This window comes from Rattus norvegicus, chromosome 11, assembly GCF_036323735.1.
Source record: "Rattus norvegicus strain BN/NHsdMcwi chromosome 11, GRCr8, whole genome shotgun sequence".
NCBI classification, from domain to species: Eukaryota; Metazoa; Chordata; class Mammalia; order Rodentia; family Muridae; genus Rattus; species Rattus norvegicus.
The window spans coordinates 92,663,086-92,687,064 of record NC_086029.1 but is presented as its reverse complement, the minus strand read 5'-3'; the positions used below and the strand labels follow the sequence as shown (position 1 = coordinate 92,687,064).

General features: G+C 44.1%; 2 protein-coding genes across 4 annotated transcripts in view; one reads left to right on the top strand and one right to left on the bottom strand.

Moving 5' to 3' along the window:
- Map3k13 (mitogen-activated protein kinase kinase kinase 13) overlaps positions 1 to 23,979 on the top strand; it is a 145,282-nt gene that overhangs the window by 54,653 nt on the left and 66,650 nt on the right.
- Positions 18,585 to 19,673, bottom strand: LOC120095693 (small ubiquitin-related modifier 2-like). The gene has a single exon (XM_039088952.2). It carries the CDS (start codon positions 18,942 to 18,944, stop codon positions 18,618 to 18,620), a length of 327 nt encoding a protein of 108 aa, XP_038944880.1. The 5' UTR covers positions 18,945 to 19,673; the 3' UTR covers positions 18,585 to 18,617.

Here is a 23,979-nt window from a genome sequence, read left to right as displayed (position 1 = left end):
TTGTCTTAAAGGGAGATGCAGCTCCCTTCCAGAGGATGTGGATGTGTTGTCGGGGAGCCTGGGAGGATACCAGGAAGGAGCTGCAGAAAGTGGGGCCGGGAGACCCACTTGCCCAGCACTTGTCTGCCGAGCGGCTGTCCTTTCTGCCATGTCTCACCCTTCACCTTGCCTTTGTTTCCTAATCCTGGAGCAGCCAATATCTCGCGTTTGCAATACGGGAAGATAAATACTTCCCGTTCGACCGTTTTTTCCAAAGCCTTTATGATGAGAGAGAGCATTTGGATATATTTGCTATTTTTATATATTATTTTTATACTAAAAAATCTGCAGTGAAGGCTAAACAGGAATTATCCTTAAATTGTAAGGATATATTTTTAAAGATTGCTAGTGATGTTATTTCTCCCCGTGTTCCAGAATTGTATTGTAAGGAAATGTAACTGGGTAGTTTTCTAAGGTGAACTTCCAATAGAAGAGTGTACGCCACTGTGTTTTGGAGATAGAGGAAAGTTCTGATGCCTTCCACATGTAAAGTTGGTTTGATAATTTGTTCATCGTTTCAGCCAGACATACCTGTGGTTGTTTTCCAATGCTCCGGTTTATTTTGAGGAAAGGTGTGACATTCAAGAAAACGGATGTGGCACTGTCATGTTCTGTCCAGGGTGGTCCCGGAGTGCAGGTGACCTAACTGCACTTCCCAACTTTGAGCAACTGATGTACTGCTCTGAGACACACATTTGATGTTCCTTCTGGGGTGGGGGAGAGCCATCATTTCTTGTCACTCAGCCATGTCTTAGTCACTTTGTGTAATCGATGCTTCATTTTGAGTTTCTCTTCTAAGCAGAGGTTCTAAGTCGTTGTCCCTATTTCCAGATCATTCCTTCGTGGATTAGTTTGGGGGAAGGGTTATTCTTAATCTTCCAAATGAACATGCATTTAAAAAAATTATTATACCTGAAGCTGAAATATTTTATTTTCTTTCTCAAATTAACCTTGTATGTATGCTGTCAATTTTTTTGTTTGTTTTTGGTTTTGTTTTTGTTTTCTGTGTATTTTCATGCCCTAGAAAATAGGTAGAAGGGAACCCTCTGCCTATTGCCCAGACAATGGTAGTTTTATGTTTTGTTGTTTTATTTGCTTAGTTCAACATATTCAATACTATTTTAGATATAATTCCCTATATTTTAAAATACCTCAATATATTGCAGCATTTTCTGTTCTGTATCCTTCCAAGACTCTGTTGAAAGCATTTCCAAAGATACATTAAACTGTTGAAGTCTACCAGAAGACCAAATCCTTAACCTTTTAAAACATTGTTTATATATTCAAAGCATTTTGAGAAATATTCATTAGACTCCACTTTTATGCATAGTTTATTAAATCAGAGTTTTATTTCCAGGAAAAAAACTTAGCCTGCACTTAGATGGAGTGAAGTAAAACTGTCCCTCTGTGGCACAGAGTGAGTCTGGATCCCACTGTCCCCACTCCTAGAGCCTGTATTCCAGATTATATTTATTTTCATGTAATAGCGTACTTGTGGGATAAAACAATAACTCTTAATTGTTTAATATCAAACAATAAAATGCTGTGTATCAGCGATTATCAACAGATGCCTTTCTGTCTAAACGTTGAAACTACTCCAGGAGTAGGAATTAATTTATTTAGGAAACAAAGTCAATCAGACCAAAGCTGTGTCCTGGAGAGCTGGTGACAAAGTAGTTCCCAAGGGCAAGAGGCCACATCACGGATGTGTAACACAACAGCCAGCCTTGGGTGGCTCGACCTGGAGCTTGGTTTGCACTGTCTGCTTGCCTTCCCCTGTGTGCCACAGCTCAGTAGCCACATGAGGAGCTCACATGACCCCAGATAGCCAAGAGGCTCCACTCTCCCAGGTGGTGCGGCCTGACACTTGTATTCTCTGTTAACTTTAAAGAGCATTGCCTAGGAACACTGCTGGCTGAAGAGGAAAAATGTTATTCAAAGGACATCACTCCATACTCCTGCTATGTCAGGTATTATTCGGGGGGGGGGGGAGAAGGGAAAGAGTCAAGGTTTTAGAAAATGCGATTTTTACTCCCAAGAAATCTAGACGGTAAATTAGACATTGACTCTAACATTAGAATTCACTACACGATTTTTCTCTTTCCCTCCCCTTCTCTTTTCCATCCTTCCCCCTTCTTTTTCTCTGCTGGGTGGTTTTTCATATGTTCACCATGACCACAGTCAACTTTAGAATATTTTCACTATCACAGAAAAGCAACCGTACAGCCATCAGCGGGCCGAGCTCCTTTCTCATCATCGTCATCCCCCAGCACCAGACGGCCACCAGTCGACCTCCCTTCCTACGTCTCTTTGCTTAGTCTGGAGATTTCTTATAGGTGAAATCACATGACTCATCGTCCTTTGTAATCAGCTTTTCCCACTTTTTCCAAAGTTCATCCTTGATTTACGTAAAACACCAGTACTTCATCACTTTATGCTGCTGATGGTATGTACTTTGTACATAGTCAGATCGCCGCACTTCTCTGTCCATGTGTGGACATGGGCTAGTTCTACTACAGCTACTGAGAATCCCACTGCTATTTATATTCATGTATACAGTTTGCCTATCTTTCCACTTCTCCTGGGATAGAAATGGCGGGTCATGCGATAACCGTACAGTGAATGTTTGAGGAAATGCTGAACTGCTTTCTAAGTTGACAGCACATTACCGTCAGCAACACACAAGAGTTCAAACCTCTCCATGTGCTGGAAAGCAGCAGCTGTTACCGCTTGTGTCTTGAGCATCCCCCTAGTCATCTGAAGTTGCCTCTCCTTGTGCCTTTGTTGACATCTCTAGGGGCTAAGGATGTTGAGCATCTTTGAGGTGTTTACTGGTCATATGTCTATCTAGAGAAATGTTTGTTCAGACCCTTTGCATATATTAAAATTAATCACCTATGCTTTTATTATTGATTTATGAGAGTCCTTTCTGTTCTCAGGATATAAGCTGGGTAGAGCTCAGTGATTTGTCCTTTCTCCTAGGCCATGGACTGCCTTTTTCTTGGTGTTGAGTATGAAAAACCAAGTTTTTATGAAGTTCAGTTTCTTTTTATCCTTCCTTTGTGCTTTTGACCTTTGTCAAAGGCAGTGTTCCCTAACAAGGCCATTAAGGTCCATCCCTGAGTTTGCATCTAGACAGTTTGTATTTTTAGCTCAAAGTTCAGTTAAGTTTTCAACATGACATGAGAAAGGGATTGAACATCGCTTTAGAATGTGGCTATCCAGGTGTTCAGGACTGTTGGTTTAAAAGCATACTCTTTCTCCTTGTGCCATTCTGTCAGGGAACTTTCAGCAACAAAATACTGCTGCCTGTGATGGCCTACCCCGTAATCCTACATGGGAGGTAGAGGCAGAGAAATGAGGTACTCAAGGCCATCCTTAGCCAGAGTGAGTGTGACGCCAGCCATAGCTGCAGGAGAGCCTGTCTCGTGAAACAACGCACCGGACAGACCAGATGCAATGCTTCTATTCCTGGACACTCATATTTAACTGGCCTAGTCACAGCTTAGTCACCTGAACTTTTTTTTTTTTAAGATTTATTCATTTATTATATATAAGTACACTGTAGCTGTCTTCAGATACACCAGAAGAGGGCATCAGATCTCCTTACAGATGGTTGTGAGCCACCATGTGGTTGCTGGGAATTGAACTCAGGACCTCTGGAAGAGTAATTCGGGTGCTCTTAACCGCTGAGCCATCTCTCCAGCCCATCACCTGAACTTTTGAAAGCTCCCCTGCTATATGTAGACAGGGTTGAAAGTGATTTGTGTGGGTCATTTTGGGGTTAGTCTTAGGAAAAGGAGAGGCGCGCTACTTCTGGGTAAGGACAGAAGATGAGTAAAAACAGAATTCTGACATGCACAGGAGGAGCGATACACCCAAGGCTACTCATACTAGAGAGCAGGGCTCTTAGCCATAGGAGAGGCATTGCCACAGGGGCGTGTGAGCATTTATTTAGCACTTTGCACGTGGTTATAAACCTCTTCAGAGCTTCTGTGTGTATTTCATTTAAATATAATCCTCATAATACAAAGTGTATACTGTTCTCATTCTGCATCTGAGACAGAAGGCTGCCGACTCAACCAAAGAAACCAGAGAATACATGTAGGACTCAATGTTCAAATTCAGTTTTCCTGCCCAATCTTTCCTTCATGTGCTGCAGATTTTGAATTGGGTAGTAGTGTGAATTTGTACTGATCTAATCTAGCATGAGTTACAGGTCTTTTCTAATCCTGCTTTGGGCTGGACAAAGAGTAAAATAAGCCATTGTGGGCTGCACGGTTGAGGGGCTGGCACAGCAGGTACAGGGGAAGATGAGAGGGTGAAGCTGACGAGGATTATCATGTTGTAGGTGAGCATGGAGCCCAGGCTGCGGGGCTCCGTGTAGTTAACAAGAAAAGCCCTAAGAAGATCAAGGGCTCATATGCTGGGCTGGAGAGGACGATTGAAGTGGGCAGTAGAGAAACCATGATAGAAAAGAATGGGCCAAGGGTTGGCAGGCATAGCGGTGTGGTCTTTCATTCTTCATTTATTTGATCAGCACCTATTTAATGACTGGCCGTCTAGTATGTGTCTGGGGAACTAATACATGGCAGAGCATAAAGGAGACAAAAAGACTTGCCCTCTTGGGGCTTACTTTACTCCAACAGAAGGAGACAAGCAGCAAATGGACAACCCATTTACTGATAAATGTTTTCAAGGATAAAAGTAAACATGGGAAGGGACTAGAGCGTAGTGGGGTAACGGAAAGGAAAAGAAGTTATCTTTTCTAGTTGAATTGTTCTTCAGGTATTAACTCTTCAAAGACCTTAAAGATCCAGTAAACATTGGCTAAGTCGGAAGGGAAAGAGGGAAAGGGGAGGGGGGAAGGAGGGGAGGCGTTGGCTGCCCTGAGCTGGAACCCTCAGTTCATCATTCTGTACTCAACACTCGGCACCCCATAAATACTGTATATTGCAAAGCGTGGTTTAGATGAGGGAGGCGATGGTGGTTTCTCAGAAAGCAGACACAGAGAGAGAGAGAGTTGAAAAAGAGAGGTCTGTGAGTATTTATGTATCTGTGAGAGAGTGTGTGTGTGAGTGTGTGTGTGTGTATGTGTGTGTGTGTGTGTGTGTGTGTGAGAGAGAGAGAGAGAGAGAGAGAGAGAGAGAGAGAGGGAGAGGGAGAGAGAGAGAGAGAGGAGTGTTCTCATAGCATCAGCCCTGGGGATCAGTGCCTCAGGTCAAGGTTAATGCGGGTGGTGATCCCAGATGCATCAGGCCGAGCAGCACTGGTGGAGTCAGTTGGAGCCGCACTTAAGCATCTTTCAGTTTTTCCACATCAGTCTGAGTTTCACATGCACACTACCTTGAAACATTCCCTGCCTTCTTTTATCTCAATAACTGCTTACATTAAAAAGTAAGAACAACCACTTCATGGTAAAGAACTTGCACATGTAAGCATGAAGCAGCTAAGTTGACTGGTCTAGACCCAGAGTCTGGGTATTCCATGAATTTCTGTGCAGTCAGAGCAGCCATGCTGAAGCTGTAGAACTTTGCTTTGGATGTTACCCTTTTGCCACCACGTACACTTTGATGAACTTATCTACCGAAAGAGAGAGGAGAGAAAAGAAAAACCCCACGGCAGAGTTAAAACTGGAAAAACCTATTAGCTTTACACCCTCTCTCATGACTCGCGTGTCCTTTCTAAGACGGGTTTTTAAAGACAAGCATACCTTTTTGCTTATCTGTGCTAAGACCCAAGTCACGACGTAGGAAGGCCTGCATGGGCTCTGACCATTCTCAGAGATGCAGTCGCCCTCCTGGTGCCTTTCTCCTCTGGGTCCATTTTAATCCATGAGATAAAAGCGGAACGTCTAAGAGTCAGCTGACCCTCTACTTCTGACAGTGTAGGACCCTGGCCGTGATGACCGACATCTACCCGGCATATGGCCGTTTCTGAGGCAATCTGCTCCCGTTCACTCTAGCCCTTGCACACGGCTTTAGTAGCACTTCCATGGGAAGTGGCTGCAGCTGGCGGGCTGTCTTGAGCATCTCAGGTAGAGCAGGACAAAGAGGGTCAGTAAATCTCAGATCTGCCCAGGACTTCCTCTAAACCAGTTAGATCTCCACCTTCCTGATGCCCATTTAGCTAAGGGTGGTTTCAAAATCACGCTGGGGCTGTGGTGACCTTGAACTCCTGCTCCCCCACCGCCCAGGTACTGGGACTGCAAGTGTATGGTCTATGCCAGGCTGTGCTGTCTACTCTTACAGCTGTAAGGATTTTGTGCGTCAACTCCCTTTAATACCATTATTTCTCTGTGTGACAGTGTGATGAAAAGCTGTCTTCTTTCAAAACCCAATTGTGTGTTGCAAGGCAACCCTCAGAAAGTGCCCAAGATCCAATATTAATTGTTTAAAAATCTAAGGGAAAACAATTTAGGCTTTCTGCAGTTGCTTGTCTCCAGTGACTTCCTGGACCGGGGCAGGGGTGGAACTGGCAGTTCTAAGGCAATTTCGTGAAATTATGGCTTCAGAAAGGTTGGAGAAGAAAAGATTGAGTTGATTGGGGTGTAGGGCTGAAGAAATGGCTGAGGAGGAAGGAGAGGGGAAAATGATAAAAGGTGTGGAGAACAGAGGCCAAGGAGACCGTGGCTGAATCAAGGAGGCTGATGGCAGCCGGGACTGCAGTTCTCACCTGAAACTGGGGGAAGTCGCTGCAGGATCCAGACTGAAAAAGATTCTGTTTTAGAGTCCTGAAGGGGACTGTCACAGTTGCTATTACTAAGAGGGATTGATTTGCAAAATAAGTCCACAGAGGCGTCTTACTACCCCCAGGCACGGGCCTGCATTGTTAGCTGCTGGCAGGCCTGCATTAATGGGCTCCATTAGACTATCTGCAGGCGTGGAGAGCCGTGGGTAACTGAGTCTAATTCGATAAAGCGCCAGAGAACACCGCACAAGCCGGATCGCATTCTCCAGAGAAAATAACCTCGTGACTGAAGTAAGAGTAAGCATTTTATTAATCACACAGCAATCATTTGCCGTATCACGACAGATTTAAGTGCAGATGCATATTGAAGACAGACATCTGCACCGGACCCACAGCTTTTCAGAGTGTGACTTCCACACCTCAGTCCTAGGCTCCCTTTCATTTTGTTGGGCAGAGCAACTTCTGGGAAATGCCCACATGACGGTGCAGCTGGGAAGGCTTCAGAACCGATACGAAGACAGATTTCACTATTTTGCTGTATTCTCCCTACCCCCACCTTCCTTTCTCTCGAGTCGAATCCCTTCCATCTGTTCATCTATGAGGAAAAAAAAACTGAACATTTGTTTTATGTTGCTTGTGCTAATTTTTGAAGCTATGCCTTTAAGTACTCCCAGAGACGTCTTGGAGAAAGAAACACAATCGTGGGGCTTTGCTGGCTTTTGCTATGATTTTGGTCATTCAGGATTTTTTTTTCAATCACCATTCTCTGCTCTTCTTTGAGCATAGTTTATTTACATTATATTCCTCAGGAAAGTGTAGGTGGCTATCGCTTGAGTGAGAGCCCATCCTGGGGAACATAAGGAGACATATGGCCCCGGCTCAGAGACAAGGATGGTGCTGGGGATACAGCTCAGTTGATAGAGTGCTTGCCCAGTTTGCATGAAGCCCAGGTTCCAGTCCCACAGACTGCTGTGGTGGCACATAATTCCAGCACTGGAGAGGTGGAGGCAGGAGGATGAGTTCTAGGGGGGCAAGGGGGAGGGAGTATCTATATTAGCAATAAGGTGCGTGTGTGTGTGTGTGTGTGTGTGTGTGTGTGTGTGTGTGTGTGTGTGTTGCTTGGTATTAAACCAAAGGCCTTGTGTGTGCCAGGCAAATGCTTGTTGTCACTGAACGGCATCCCCAGCCTATGTAAGATTTCTTTCCACTGGATCTTACACGGTTGATCAGGATTTTGGTGTGTTTCATTCCTACTAACTAAAAGTTCATGGGGTGATTTTGAAAGCAGAGACCGTCCACTGAGCTTCTAAATGTCCTGGACCAGCCTTTCCCTCTCTCTTTCTCCCTCTGTCTAATGAGTATCCTGGTTGGTGCTATCCAGAACATCAACAGTGCTGAAAAGAAGGGGCCAGTGCCAGCTGCTTGCTGGGCCTCTCCAGGAGTCACCATAGGATTCCTACTCTGCTGATACACTTAGAACTGCTTACAATCAGGAAGCTGCAAAGTGTGTGAGCTTTACAGGCAAGTAGTGAAACAGCCTTAGTGGAGTGGTCAGCTTAGACTCCGCATGCTAACAATGGCAGAGTAATCAGCTCCCCTCTGGTCAGTTTGGAGCCATTGTCCCAGCAGCTTCAGCTGTCATGATAGACCATAAAGAAGCAGGACAAAAAACCAGCCTAGGAGGCTCTTTGTTTTGCTGGGAATATTCAGATAAGGTGCTCAGTGGGAGATACGCTGTGGTCTAGTAAGGCTGGTGATAAGGTTCATGGGCACTCAGACATAAGAACCAAAGTTCAAACCCACAGCACCCACAAAACACCTCTAATTCCAGTGTTTAGGAAGGGAAGACCCCTGGCAAACTAACTAGCTAGACTACCGGCAGCCATGAGCTCAGGACTGAATATTAAGGTCCTACCTCAGCCAGGTGTGCTGGCACTGCCTTTAATTGCAGCACTTGGGAAGCAGAGGTAAGCCAGTCTCTTTGAGTTCCTGGCCGCCCAAGGATACAGAGAGAGAACTTGCCTCAAAAACATTTAATTAAAATTAAAAAGTGGGAGCAGCAAGCATAATTCAATATCTAAGGTGGGATTCGGTGATTGGGGAAGATACCTATTGTCATCTTCTGGCTTCCACTTGCACACACGTGTGTCCATATACATGCCAACACACACACACACACACACACACACACACACACACACACACACACCATCCACACAAAATACAAAACAGGAAAAGAAGGAAGGGGATGATATTTAGTATCTCAGTATCACTGTAGAGCAAAGCGAGTTACAGGACAGAACCACTCCATGGCAGCGCCTGTGCAGGAGACTAAGGGACCGAAGGAGAGAACCACTCCATGGCAGCGCCTGTGCAGGAGACTAAGGGACCGTAGGAGAGAACCACTCCACGGCAGTGCCTGTGCAGGAGACGACTTTACATCCAAGTCATGCCATGCTCATGAGTAATATGAATTTATGATGGTGACTTACCTAAAATAGCTTATACCCAGAGATTTTACTATGCTGAGAAACCATGCATTTCAGTAAACCATGCTCTGGACCGGATTCTGTGCGAGCTTCTAAGAAATATCTGGTCTCTTCCTCAGTAGTACTAGCCAAGGGTTTGTCAGAAACCAGGAAAACACATAAAAGGCTGAGGAAAAGAGAGTACTTTTCCTAGAAAATCCCTCAGATTACCTCCTGTATATAATTGTAAAGTATAGTTGATGAAACAAATGACAATGTTTTTCAGTTAGTATGTGATAGTTTCTCTCATGGCACGTGTCTAAATAAGAAGAAATAAACACAATTTTGTTCTCTTGCGTTTCTCAGTTGGCCCTTCCATATTACCTGCCCCTGTCAGGAGACAGATCTTCTCTGTCTCGTTAGCTTGATCTAGGTCCAAAGCGAGAAGATTTTCTTTCGGAAGTTTATAGACTACTTATAACTTATTTCCCCTGCTCTTTTGCCCACAAATATGCATTAGCACCTTTACAGCATTGGTTCTTACCATGAACCAGCCAAAGTGTGCTTCAGAGAAGTCTCCTAGTGTCCAATGTCATCTGCATTACCCAGGAACTTGTCAGAAATGCAAATTCCAGGCCTACTTCACTTCTGCCATCAGAAACGCTGGCAGCAGGTCCCGGCATCTGTGTTTAACAAGCTGACTAGTGGCGACTGGTGCATGCTAAAGTCTGAGACTCCTTGGTTTATAGCAAAGCTCAGATTTTAATGTGCATAGGAATTGATGGGGGTTTCATCTAAAACCAGGGTCTGGATACTTGGTGTGGCAGCCATCTAAGTAGCCCCCAGGTGAATCTGATGCTGCCAATCAGCTATCAAAGCTCTGCAGCCTGGATCTGGGATGCCGCTCCCCTTGTGTTAAAAGGCTTGGTGCTATTGGGAGGAGGTGGAGCTTGGAAAATGTGGGGTGAGTGACAGGTTTAGGCCATTGACAGCGTTTTCTTGGGATTATAGAGGCCAGTGTGGTCCTTTCTCTTGAGGTGAGCCGAGCTGCTTGCTTTACCACACACTCTGGTCGTGGTGATCTGACTTACCACAGGCCCCAAAGCAATAGCCAATTGATCATGGACTGAACTTCTCCAAAACTTTGAGCCAGGATAAACCTTTTCTCTTTGTAAGTTCTTTATCTCAAACATTTGTTGCAGTAACAGAAAGCTGATTAATAAATACATGTGGATCTGGAAGAACTATTATGGGCTGCTCCAAGAACTAGCACAATTAAGTAGGCTTCATCAAAGCTGTAAGTCTCCCACGAGTTCCCAAGGGAATGCAGCTCCCGGAAGGAGCTTTATGATCAACACTTTAAGAAAGAAAGAAGAAAACAGCTTATTTGCCCAATAACTGGAAAATACAGTGACTCCTCCTTCTCCACTAACACTGTGTTTACAAATTTACTTGGCAAGTAGAGTTTATTCTTAGGCCAAATCAACACTCCTGGTACTCTTGTGATCGAGTTCACAGAGAAGCACAGAACTGCAAACATCTGAGTGTGTGACACACTCTCGACCAATGTGGGGCAGAGGGGAGCTCTACGTTCTTACTTAGGCTCCCTGCTGCGGGTAGATGTCTTCCTGGTATAGTAACTCATGAGTCAAAACTAATACACTTCTACGAGAACTAACCCAGTCTCACAAGAGATCCGTCAACCTTCCGTACAATATCGTACTCAGGTAATCACATTCCAGCCTGAGTTGGTCAGCTGTCAGGCCCACATTGCGGCAGAACATGGCGTGTGGTAGAGTGAGCCGCTCACCTCTGAGGAAGGACATCACGATGCCAATGTCCTAAACCTCAGCGAGCCATCATCTTAACAGCAGGGCTTCAGGGTTGTATCCCAGACCTGATGGTTATCGGAGTTACGAGGGACAGCCAAAGATAGACACTTGAGGACGTAAGGAAGCCTTTGCAGCAGCAGGGGGATGGTCTCAGGTGGAACGAGCCCAGAGCAGCTTTGCAGAAGCATATTTATTGATTGTTATGCAGATGTTATTTTTAGAGCAAGTCAAGTTTCTCATACCGCAGCCTCTGATCGGATGTGTGTGCTATCTTAAGGACCACGTGGCCGCACACTTCTGTCCTCATTGCACAACACTTGTGCGGTATTGTGTAGTGCTCAGTAATACAAGAATTCCAGGTTTGCTGGGAATGTCCCCTAACTGAAGTCCTATGCGGGCCATAAAGTTCCTTCAGAAATACAGGTCCATAAATCTCAGAAAACAAATACCAATCAGGCACAAAACATTTCCTTGGAGCTCAGGTAGGCCTAAACACAATGTAAACACCCTGGTGTTCACGTCAGACACGATGGCTTTACTACTTTTCCCACCACACAGAACAGAACTATGGTGCCTCATAAAATACCTATTTTCAGGGAACTATACATGTTAAACGCCACGAGTCATTGGACCATGGATTTAATGTTAATCGATTAATATAAATGTACATGTTTAATTTCAATTTTATGGTATTTAAGCAGAAATGTAGGTGAAAAGAGGTTTAGAGCCATGAATAGGAAACCTGAGCACGTGGCCAGAGGCTCATAGAAACCTTACACTGTGTCTGTTTAGGAGCGAAGGTTCAGAGTTCACTGCTCCAGTCTTCCAAGAGGCCTCATATGATGTAGCCCTGTCAGATGAGAAGAATGAGCTGCCAACTGTACAGTCCACGCTACATTTAGAAATGACACTGGATAAGCATGCAGCTTCACGGAAAGGTGTCGATGGGGTCACGAGACACGGGAGGGGTGTTCAAGTGTAGCACTGCTAGTAGACTTAATTCTTCAAGTAGGAAAAATCGGAAGAAGCACACATTTGGAGATGTTATTTATTCCTCTCTTCAGGTTTTATAATATTGTTATCATGTGAACATGTGTGACCTCCTCATTCCTTCAGAGGTATTGCGAGGCACCTTTTCTCTCACCCCTGAGCTGCACAGGCCGTATGTTCTGGATGAGGACTAAATTCACATTAATATAAGAGCACGTTCTCTCATTCAGCCAAGTAAAAGTTGCTCCAGGTGACAATGTGACAATCGCAGAGGCATCTAGAACTCCAGGCAGTGGCAGAGCGTGTGGTTAATAGCATGTATACAGTAGACATACATGATGGTGGAGGCAGGCGAGGGTCCAGCCAGATATACACAGTGCAGAGCGCACACTGAGCCCGAGAGGACAGCAGCTGCTCCTTTTCCTTTGTTTATTGTATCAAGTGCTGTGTGTGTAGGAGACTGCCAGCCGATGGAGTGGGGGATGGGGAGGGGAGGGGGGTTTAAGAAAAGGAAGAGAAAGAAAAGGAGGCTAGATGGGAAAAGGAAAGAAAGGGGCTAAAAGAATTATGTCCCAAGAATTCACAGCTTGCCGGGAGATAGACACACAGACAATGGGGTAATAAAGTGTAATATAATACTGACTCTGTGACAGTTTGGTCTTTAGACAGGTGAGGCCCAAAATAATCCATTTGCCTGAGTTGTGTATTCTGTATTTACTAGATTAGGATTTAAAACTGAAAAAAAAATCTTAGTAATGTTAATTAATTAAAAACAATAAATAGTAAACTTTTTACTAACACAGATTATTATCTTTTTAAATAAACAATTGTTTTCTGAACTTTCACGCCTTTTTTCGAAAGGCGGTTAGCATGGTGAAGAGCCTCTCTCTTCGGTGTCTGACTTAATGGATGCGAGATGGGGACTTGTTGGCCACTGTCTTAATCTGTTGTAGCATAGGCTGGCTTATAGTCTGGGACAGTCCACCACTTAGAATGAGAATAAGGTGGGGGGAGAAGAATGCCTGGGCATTATGCAAACAGTCTCCCCTCACAGACCCCTGCCAGGTCTGGGATCCCATGTGCCCAGAGCCTGCCTGGAGACCGCTGACAGCCATATGAGTGTAAGCCCAAGGTGGCCGCCACACCCATGCTGGGCCTCGCTGCTCTTTAAACCAGTTCTGGAAGGCAGATGCTCTTCTGGTTTCTCCTAGTTCCCAGATGAAGGGGAAGCTGAAAGGAGGTAAATTCACAGGGTGTTGGGGGCACCATTCTGTTTCTAACAGCCTTCTTGGGAAGGGAATAATATTTCATAGAACAGCAGTAGTTTTCTCAAAGACAATCCCAGAACCAAGGTTCTTAGAGGCGACTGGAAGACTGCACTGCTCCTAAGTACAGAACAGGGTTTTAGTCTGGTGAGTGTGATCGTCCAAAGAGATTTTATTTTTGATTATTTGTATATGTGTATGTGTATGGTCATGTGCCTGAGAGTTCAGGTGCTCCCAGAGGCCAGAAGAGGGTATCAGATCCCCTGGGGCTGTAAGTAGCCCTGAGCCACTGGCTGTGGGTGGTGGGAACCAAACTCCAACCTCAGGTCCTCTGCAAGGAAAGCATGTAGCTTACCGCCATGCCATCTCTCCAGCCCTTCATCCTTAGCTTTATAGAATGAATTTCTTCTACCGTCACTTTAGATGTGGAATCTCTTCTCTTTGTGGTAGCTGTGCCAGCGGCACAATCCTACACACCCTGACCTGTCCAAAGCTCCTGTCAGTAGAAACTAGGCACAGCAGTTTCAAGGCAAAAGATAATCCTTCCCCTAAGTACCTCTCAGAAGTGAGGAGTGATTTATCCTTTTCGTGCTTCCTTCATTTAACATAATTTGTCCAAAGTTTAACCACACAGTGCTTTACAATTTCCTCTTTTTAAGCCAAATGATAAAGATGGGATTTTGTTTGTTAAGGATAAAGTTTATTTGGGTGTGGCACATCGTGCCCATGATCTCAACTGAGATTAGGAGGCTGAGACAGAGGACTGCCAGGAGTTGGAGAACAGCCTGAGCTTCATAGTGAGTTCTAAACCAGCCAAAGCCTCTGTCTAAAATAAATAAATAAAATTTATAAACACGGCACCAAAGAAATAGCAGTGAATTAAAAGCGAATATAAACTATATAATAGACAGACAGGAGCTCGAGCTTACAATGTTCTGCCTTTGTGCCTCACTACAAAGTTTCTATTTTCAAAGATTTTTTTCTAAAACAATATTGGGCTGATGGAATGTGTAAGGTAAGGTCTTCCTATAGAGCCTGAAGACCCAAGTTTGGTGTCCAGTATGGTCGTGTTTGGGTAGTGGCGCCCTTAAGAGGTGGGTCTGGTGGGAGGGTGCTACTCTCAGGAGGGATAGGCTTGTGTCTCTTGAGGAGCACAGCAGACCTGGTCCTGTGCTCTCTACCCTACCAGGTGGTCTCTTGCATAAAATGATGTCATTGCTACTTCATAACTGTACTTTTGCTACTGTTAGGAATCATACTGTAAATATCTGATATATGGTCCCAGAGGGATCGTGGGACTGTGACCCACAGGCTGAGAACCACTGATCTAAAATGAGCTTTACAGCAGAGCTATGCGCTCGAATCTCCAGAATCATGAGCTAATAAACCTCTTTCTTATGTGGCACCTAGCCTCGGGTATTTTATCACAGTAAAATAAAATGTCTGAGGACATTTCTGGATTTTAGCCAAGAAAGGAATGGTCTACTTTTCTTTGGGATCTTTTCAACGTAAACTTCCTAGCCAATAATTACTTATTGTTCTCATTATTTACTCTGAAGAGATATCCCTGACTGCTTTTATGACACTTGGGTAGTGATCAATTTGTATGGGGACATCTGTTGAGGTAGTCATGGTCCCCTCCAGTGGTGTTATCTAAAAGACTCTATTAGTAGTTTTCTTCATATAACATTCAATGTGGGGAAAAATGGAAATCCTTGACTGGTGCCCAGAGAAAGAGGTGAGGGAGGAGTGAGGCAAGAGTAATTAGCAGAGAACCAGGAGAAGACAGACAGAGGCTCTTAAGAAAGTTCCACATCAAGGTCCACGAGGTCTCTTGATAACGTCACCAGAGTGTCCATCCATTAGTCCTCCTCATTCTCCCTTTGTCCTCTAAGGCTTGATTTGTAAACCCAAGAGGTTCTGTCAGGCACTTGTGATAGTGGTGGGAGTGTCTAAAATCACAATGTGAGGTCCCTCTAGAAAGGCAGAGAGAAGATATTTAACCATCGTTTGATTCTTCAGTTAAAGCAATAGTCTGTCTCTTGTCTATGGGCAAACACTGGAATGCTGGATGAAGCCAAAGTCTAAAGTCTTGTATCTGGACAGCATCTTTATCAAGAGGAGAATCATTACAGAGAGATATATTTAGATATATTTTGATACTAATATCCCATTTGGGTTTGTTGTGTAGGGAATTTGATCCCTTAGACTGTTCATGAAACATAACAATAATTTTTGGTTATGTTTTTTTTTTCTGAGTATTTAAGACCATGTATTTAACCAAAATTAATAGCTTTCCTGTTTTATTGGAACTACCGAAGACACTGGTTAGAGACCACCCAGGTCTCCATGGCCTCCCTAAACAAAAGAGCCGTTAATGTCCTCACAAGATATTTGGAGAGATGTTCCGCAATTTCCTGAGAGCTTCTTGACCCTGTTCTGTTGTTGTGAAGAGACACCATGACCATTGCAACTCTTATAGCAGAAATATTTAGTTAGGGCTTGCTCAGAGGTCCAGAGGTTTAGTCCATTATCCTCATGTTAAGGAAAATGGCAATATACAGCTGACATGGTGCTGGAGAGGGAGCTGAGGGTTCTGCTTCCACATGTGAAGGTAGCAGACAGAGAGAGAAAGACCCTGGACCTGGCTTGGGCCCTTGAAACCTCAAAGCCCACACCCAGTGACACACTTCCTCCGACAAGGACATGCCTACCCTAACAAGAACATATTTCTTGATCCTTCTCAACTAGTACCACTCCCCCCCCCCCCATGACTAAACATTCAAATAGAGAAGCCTGTGGAATGGACCCATTACTATTCAAACTACCACAGAGGGCAGTGGGCGAAGGACTGTATCTTTTGATCCCTCTTGACTCTGTTAACATAGGCCTCCACATATAGTTGCAAGACACTTAGAAGGTCAGCTTCACCGGTCTGTTTCTTTTAGCTACTACGTAATACTTAGACAAAGCTTAGCAAAACCAAACACTTTTAAATAGTCTTTGATGAGATATACATTTTTGTTTCTTAAGTCAGTCCTTGTAACTGTTATCAAAGGCAGATCAATGACTCTAACAAGTAGTTTGATTGAACTTTGGCCTTAGAGTTTCTAGGAACTTAGGCCTTTGTAACTTGTATAGCCTCTCTAGCTTTTATTGTCATTCTGGAAGCATCCATCCATTTTAACCCTCAATGCAAGTCCTTATTTATTAAAACTATTTCTGGGTCTTCCCCATTTTAACATTTTTTAATGTGCCTTTTTTCTTTTACTTATTTTTATTGGATATTTTATCATTTCAAATGTTATCCCTTTTCCCCCCTTTCCCATGCCCCGTCCCCCTGCTTCTGTGAAGATGCTCCCACTCCCACCCACCCACTCCCACCTCAATATCCTAGCATTCCCCTACACTGGGGCAAGAAGCCTTCACAGGACCAAGGGCTTCTCCTCTCATTGATGCCAGACAAGACCATCTTCTGCTATGTATGCAGCTGGAACCATGGGTTCCTCAATGTGTACTCTCTGGTTGGTTGTTTTAGCCCCTAGGAGCTCTGGTGGGGTCTGGTTGGTTGATATTGGTACCTATGAGGTTGCAAACCCCTTCAGCTCCTTCAGTCCTTTCTCCAACTCCTCCATTGGAGTCCCCATGCTCAGTCTGATGGTTAGCTGCAAGCATCTGCATCTGTATCAGTGTTTTTTTCTTAATGACATGAGTCACAGTAACTAAAATTTTACCATCTGTTGTGAGAACTTTTCTCTACGGAAGATAAGCAGTCTTTACTCATGCTCTAAGGTTCCAAAGACAAACAAAAAGTCACACTGCCACAACCCTTTCTGAGGAACCAGGGACTTAAGAGGGCATGGTTGAAGTGTTACTCACAGCACTGTGACCCCCAAAGCAGCAGAACTAGAAATTCTTCACCAGTGGGGGCAGTGAATTTCCCATAGCCACATAGGTGCAGCCCCAGCTCCTTATTTCTTGATACGTTTAGGCTAGTTCATATTCTTTACAATATTTGACTTTTCTCTTCCTGGTTGTCTAGCCTTCCTTGTTCCTAATTCAGCTTTTAAAATACTATAATTCAATATCGTTGTTAGGTTCTTTTAAAAATATATTTTCTAAAAAATATATATTTTTTTCTAAAATTCTGTAGTTTATTCTTCTCCCATTCATAGAAGATACAAACAAATGTCTTGAAATTATAAGATGATACATTCTTCCAGATTTGCCTGACAGGGTCATAGGGCTACCTAGATGGTTCACTGGATAAAGGTGCTTGGTGCCAAGGTTGACAACCTGATATGGATACCCAGGACCTATTTAGAGGAAGGAGGGAACTGACTCCCGCAAGTTATCCACTGACCTCTAAACATGACATGTGCATGTACACATAATGAATGAATAGATAGATAGATGATAGATAGATAAGTGCAATTAAAAATTCAAGCAGTATAAAGGATTTAAGAGTCTTACTAAACTTCACTAAATCTCAATTTTTCTCAAAGAAACATCAATACTAACTGCTATGCACACCTCAAATAGCTACTCTGAAACGCAAATGAAATTAAAAATCTATGAAACGACCCTGGAAACACAGCAGTATGCACATTTAAGATAATGGTCATTTTCTTCCTTTTTTTTTTTTTTCTAAACAAGAAGTTTATTTAAACGACAAGACGCTTGGCTTGAAGGGAAAACTATCTAGGATCACTTCGTTCAAGAGTAATTTATCCCTACTTAAAGACAGGTTGCCCTACATGTAACAGCTACGTACGAAAAAGTTATAAAATTGTCCTTGGTTTTACAATGATAAATGAAAAACATTAAAATTCTCCAATCGAACAAGGTATGCGAGGATTTTGTGTTGTTGGATTCTTTTGTTAAAACAATGAGAGCAAAATAACTTACTGGAATAGAAAGATAGGAGTTGACTGAGCATGCCACTAGTGGGGAAGGGGGATATTGTCACAGAACCAGTACTGTCCCCAGACTGTCTCCATCTGATGTAACCAAAACAGAACATCGGCCATTTAGTTTAAAAAAGGAAAAGAAAGGGGCTGGGGATTTAGCTCAGTGGTAGAGCGCTTACCTAGGAAGCGCAAGGCCCTGGGTTCGGTCCCCAGCTCCGAAAAAAAGAACCAAAAAAAAAAAAAAAAAAAAAAAAAAGGAAAAGAAAAAAACAAAAAGAGCAATATGCTCGTGCACACACACCAGTTACTTATGTACAATAAAGAAATGGGGACAGGGAAATGAAAGAGGAGGAAACTATACTGTAGCAGTCACGATGTGGCGGGACCAAATTGCGGCTTTCTAATTAAGAATGTATTCTTGGTCTATAACAAAATTCTGGAGTAAAGTAGCAGGTTCCCTTTTCTGTAGACGCCTCCTGTCTGCTGCTGGAACACACCAATCGTATCTTCATCCTCCATTTCTAACTGTGCAGGTCTGTCTGTTTCCTTGAATGGTTGCCCATCAAACCGGAATCTGCTCTGCCTCGTTGACAAACCCTGCCGTTCACAACAAGCTTTCATTAGTTTACTAAGTGGTGTGTGCCTCTTAATCTTAAACTGCACCACAGAACCATCCAGTCCCGCCACCTTCAAATTAATATGATCGTTATTCTCAGTCTTGACTCCTTCCTTGGGTTTCTCGTCGGCCATGGAGAGTGCCGGAGTCTCCTCAGCTGCCGCTTCACAAAACAGGCACCAGGTCCGCCGATCACGGCCATTTTCATTTGTAGCTCTTTAAGACTTAAAGTCAGAAGGGACTTTGTAGTCTGGAGCCAGAGCAACTGCAGAGGGGAGGCCCTTGTCGTTGGTAGGTGATGCGTTCACAAAGTTATGTCCATACAACTGGCCTGAGACAAGCAGCCTCATTGGCTCACTGTGCCTGAGACAAGCAGCCTCATTGGTTCACTATGCCTGAGACAAGCAGCCTCATTGGCTCACTGTGCCTGAGACAAGCAGCCTCATTGGCTCACTGTGCCTGAGACAAGCAGCCTCATTGGCTCACTGTGCCTGAGACAAGCAGTCTCATTGGCTCACTGTGCCTGAGACAAGCAGCCTCATTGGTTCACTGTGTCTGTCAAACATTGGCTGAGCCAGACGATGGTGATCCCGCCCCAGTCTTGGTATTAAATTAGTTTCTTTTGTAAGTTGTTTTATGTTCTCTAGAACTAACCCGAGCATCTTACTCTTGAAAGACATAATAGAGATAATTTGGTTCAGTGCCCTTCGCCGAGTTGAGAATGTTTTGTACAATTTCTCAGACGTGGACCCAGGGAGGCTTTCTAGAGATTGTTCTCAGACCTCATACTTGTATCCACAGAGTAAAAAGACCTCGGATGAAGAAACTGAGGCACAGAATTGTTAAGTTGCACAGGGCCAAGTCCCTTGTGACCCAGCTGGCTGCCACTTCTTTCTGACTCATTAAACTGCGGTTGAAATGGTCATAAACATCCAGTGGTATTAAACAGTATCACATAGCCTACAAAGTCTTAGCATAGCAAATATCTATGTTAACTATAGATGAACTTATCTTGATTTTGACTGGGAAGAATCTAAATCTTCTTAAATAAGTTCAAAGATATGTGAGCGCTTTCTATGAAACCTCTTCTGACAGCTTGCACTCTCCCCTCCTCTCTCCTCTCTCCTCTCCTGTTCAAGAGGACGAAGGAGAAAGAAGGCATCAATCTGGCCTGATCTGTATAATGTTTAAAGAGTCATGTGACTGGGGGTGGGGGGAGGCCCAGTTGTCTGCCTGACTGGAGGGCTGTGGCAATGTGGCAGAGGCTAGAGTACAGCCTTGCCAAATGCCAGGGAGACTTTGAAAGGTTGCCTTGCCTCCCTACCTCCGGGAAGGACTTTGTATCTGAAGGAAATTTGCAACCTTTTGTCTTGTGACATTAATCACTGGAAACTTCATGCTCCGGGGGCAGCAGGTGTGGGCAAGGGTTAATGGCAAGGGCAGAGCCCTAATTGACTGTGATGAGAGATAAAGCAAGTTGGCTTCCACGTTTGTATGGGCTTGGCTGTTAGAGAAGCTCTGGAAACTGTGATATAAAGAACTGGCAAGCAGTCCTGGTTCAAGGAGTTACCGACGTGCCTAACAAAGAAATAGCATCTTCGAATGTGCACACCCTCGGATTAGCCATTTACAGTTCTCAAACCCATCAGCGAGAAAGGCATCCTCCCACCCAGACTTCAAACCTGATAGCTTTTCCCTGTAAAGACAGATGGCCAGCCCACTATTCCCTAGAGGCGGAGATTAAGCTCCCTGCCCTTGTTATACCTCACTCTCTTTGCATCTCTATCATGGCTGCGCTTAAACTGCCTTCAATCCAGACTAAAGTGTCTGTCCTTGTTCCCCCACCCCCCACCCCCCACCCCCGCTAGACCCAGCCATCTTTCTTACCTGACTGGACCTAAATTCTGAAGGACAGATACGATGTCTTTTGTGGTTGTTTTTAAAATGATAACATGCTAGGAAGATAAAAATCAACAAGGTGCCAGCTCTCCACGTGCACATGACGTTCAAGAGCACAGCATGCCGGGCACAGCAAACGCTCGGGAAAGGCTTGGTGAACTCAGACATTTTCATCCTCTACAGACCGTGTGGAATTGTAATCACTTTTTTCTGGGGCCTCTTGTTTCAGAGTCAGTGCAAACACTGATTTTCATGGAAGTCATGGCTGTTCTAACGTATCCCTGAACAGCAGTGTTCACAGTAGATGCCTTACTTGTCGATAGTCACTGGGAGTCAGTGGTGCCAGGTCTTCTTTCTAAATGTAGAACTCTCAGTGTTTAGACAAAGCAATGGAGTACAGGTATGGCCTGCAGTCCAGTACTCCCAGCACCCAAGAGGCTAAGCACAAACTTAATAGTCTAAGGACAGCCTTAGACAGCTTAGCAGGACCCTATCTCCTTTTTAAAGTGCAGCAAACCAATAAAGGCATGTAGTCAGCCGTCCTTACGTATGAGTGCCACCATTCGTGACAGTGTGGCGGCCAAGCCTGACTGAGCATTTGCTCTTACATTTATCTGCACACAGCGACCCAGGATAATGACTCCCATTGCACTCTCACTATATTAGGCTTTATAAGCAACCCAGAGAGTGTTTAAAATACACAGAAGGTCGTATACCTTCTAGGCCAATATGTCTTCCTTTTCTGTAAGGAACTTCTCGGGGAGTCATCAAGCGAACCTCTGTAGATTCTGGAGGACGACTGCATAGCTAATGAGAATACAGATTTTGTCTCTTACCGTCAGGAAAGTTTGTCATCTACAGTTACTTCTGTATCTGTTGTTATCTGTTGAGTCCAAACAGTGGCTTCTAGAATAGGGGGCACTGTTAGGTTGGGGAGGGACGTGGAAGGTTGTTTTGTGTGTCAGTGAGAAAAGACAAGAAAAGAAAGTGGAAATTACCCTTGAGAGAGAAATAATAATAATGACCACCCAATTAAAGACAAGTGAGCCCGTGTAGAACTCTGCTGACAGCATCGGAATTCTGGGAAAATGTCACAGAATTTGTGACTCTTCCACACTGACAGGCAGCACCTGCTTCTCTACCCGACTCCAGCCATCCAGAGCTCCGTCGGTTCTGTATTCTAAACATCGTTCCTAGTCTTTGCATTCCCTCTCATCCAGCTTGGTTGCCACCGGCTACTCTCCCTCTTATCTGCTACTCTTAAACAGATCCATCTTTCAGATCTAACCATCTCATTTCTGTGTCAGAAGGACAGACATCCTTACTCTACCTCCCCCGCCCCACCCTGCTGCCTCTCCCTCTCCTCATAGGATTCCTTGTGTGTCTGTACATGAATGCGTCTCTCCTGACCGATGTTCTTTCCTCTGTTCATGATGAATAGCAATCTTCCTTTTGAGCTTCCAAACTTAACTCTTTTAAAGCAGTGGTTCTCAACCTTCCTAAGGCTGTGACCTTTCAATGGAGTTTCTCCTGTGGTGACCCCCAACCATAAAAATATTTCACAGCTACTTCATAACTGTAACTCTGCTACTGTTATGAATTACAAAGTAAATATCTGAGTTTCTGATCATCTTCGGTGATCATTCAACACCCAAAGGGGTCACAACCCACAGGTTGAGAACCATTGCTTCAGCGGATCTCACAGTAGGGAGTAATATTTGTGTGTTCTCCTCTAAGGGATCCCGAGCAGGATGCACTGTTTTGTTCGTCTGTATGTTGAACTTTTTACCTAGTATCAAGCCAACACCATCAATGATTAACAAAGTATCTGTTAAATTGGTAAATGAATAAGTAGAAATAAGTTGTAGGTGATCTTCCTCACAGAAAAAGGGAGCTTTTGCTCTAGTCTGGCGACTTGGATGGCGAATCTGAGGGGTGTCTTTCTCAGAGGGCAGCAGTGGGAGCTGATGTGGAGCTCTTGAGTCTTTCAGAAGGCACGGCAGGTCTAAGCTGTAAGTATTCAAGCCACATGCCAAAATGAACAAACATACAAGAAGTCATTGTTTCAGCACGTCTGATTGTATTTTTCTCCCAAGAGTGAACTCGGGTCTCAGTAATGCTATTTTTGATTGATTTTGGTTTTGTAACCTATAACTTTCTGGTTAACCTGATGAATTTAATTCTCAGTTTTATTATCTTATTTTCTTCTGTCTTTCCCCTTGCATACCCCATCTTTAAAAGTATCATATTTCAAGAAAGTTACCTGAGGCTAAGCTTTAGCTTGCAGGGAGAGATAGAAGAGCAACAGTGGGGCCGTGGCGGTTACGAAAGTGTCCTCACGCAAACAGTGTTGCTTCTTGTGAAGTTAACATCTCCTGGCTACTTCTCATAATACTGTAAGCAATACTGTCATTCTCTTGTCAAGAAATAGTTGCAAGTTGACCAGAAATCGATGGAGCATCCCTAAAGCCTTTCTTCCTTCTCTTGTCTAGTGCTGAGTCCTAAACTCCCTCCAGTGTGGGTGACATTTCTCTTTATACTTAACAAATTGAGGACTTTGCATACAAGGGGTGCGTGTGTGCGTGTGTGCGTATGTGCGTGTGTGTGTCTGTGTGTGTCTGTATATGTGTCTGTGTATCTGTGTGTGTATGTGTGTCTGTATATGTGTCTGTGTCTGTCTGTGTGTGCGTGTATGTTGTCCGTGTGTGTCTCTGTGTGTATGTGTTGTCTGTGTGTGTGTCTCTGTGTGTGTGTGTTGTCTCTGTGTGTGTGTCTATATGTGTGTGTGTGTGTGTGTGTGTGTGTGTGTGTGTGTGTGTGTGGTCTACGTTGCTTTGGAAAGCCAGGCGGTGCTGTATCTCTACTGTAGCAGAGACCCTTTCTGGACTGGGGACTGCCCTTCCCTCGGAGTCTGCTATGGATGGCCGCACTGATAGAATGAATCTCCTAGGGGAGCCTTATGGACAGCCCTCAGTCAGTTACCATGTAGCAGGATTGTAATTTATAGCCCCAGATGGTGACTTCCACCTCATCGCTCCCTACTTCAGCATTCACTTCTGTCTTTTAAAAATAATCTGTGCTGTTCGCAAATGACTACACGCAAACGTTCCTGTTTATCAAAATACTGTCTAGAATGAGGTTTCACCAGAATGTGAGGAATATTATATATTGTAGAAACAAATAGACTCTTTAGTGAGATTTTAACTGTGGAAATTAAATATTAGGGCAAATATTCAAGTCAGATTCTTGAATTTTCATGGGGGGTCAGTT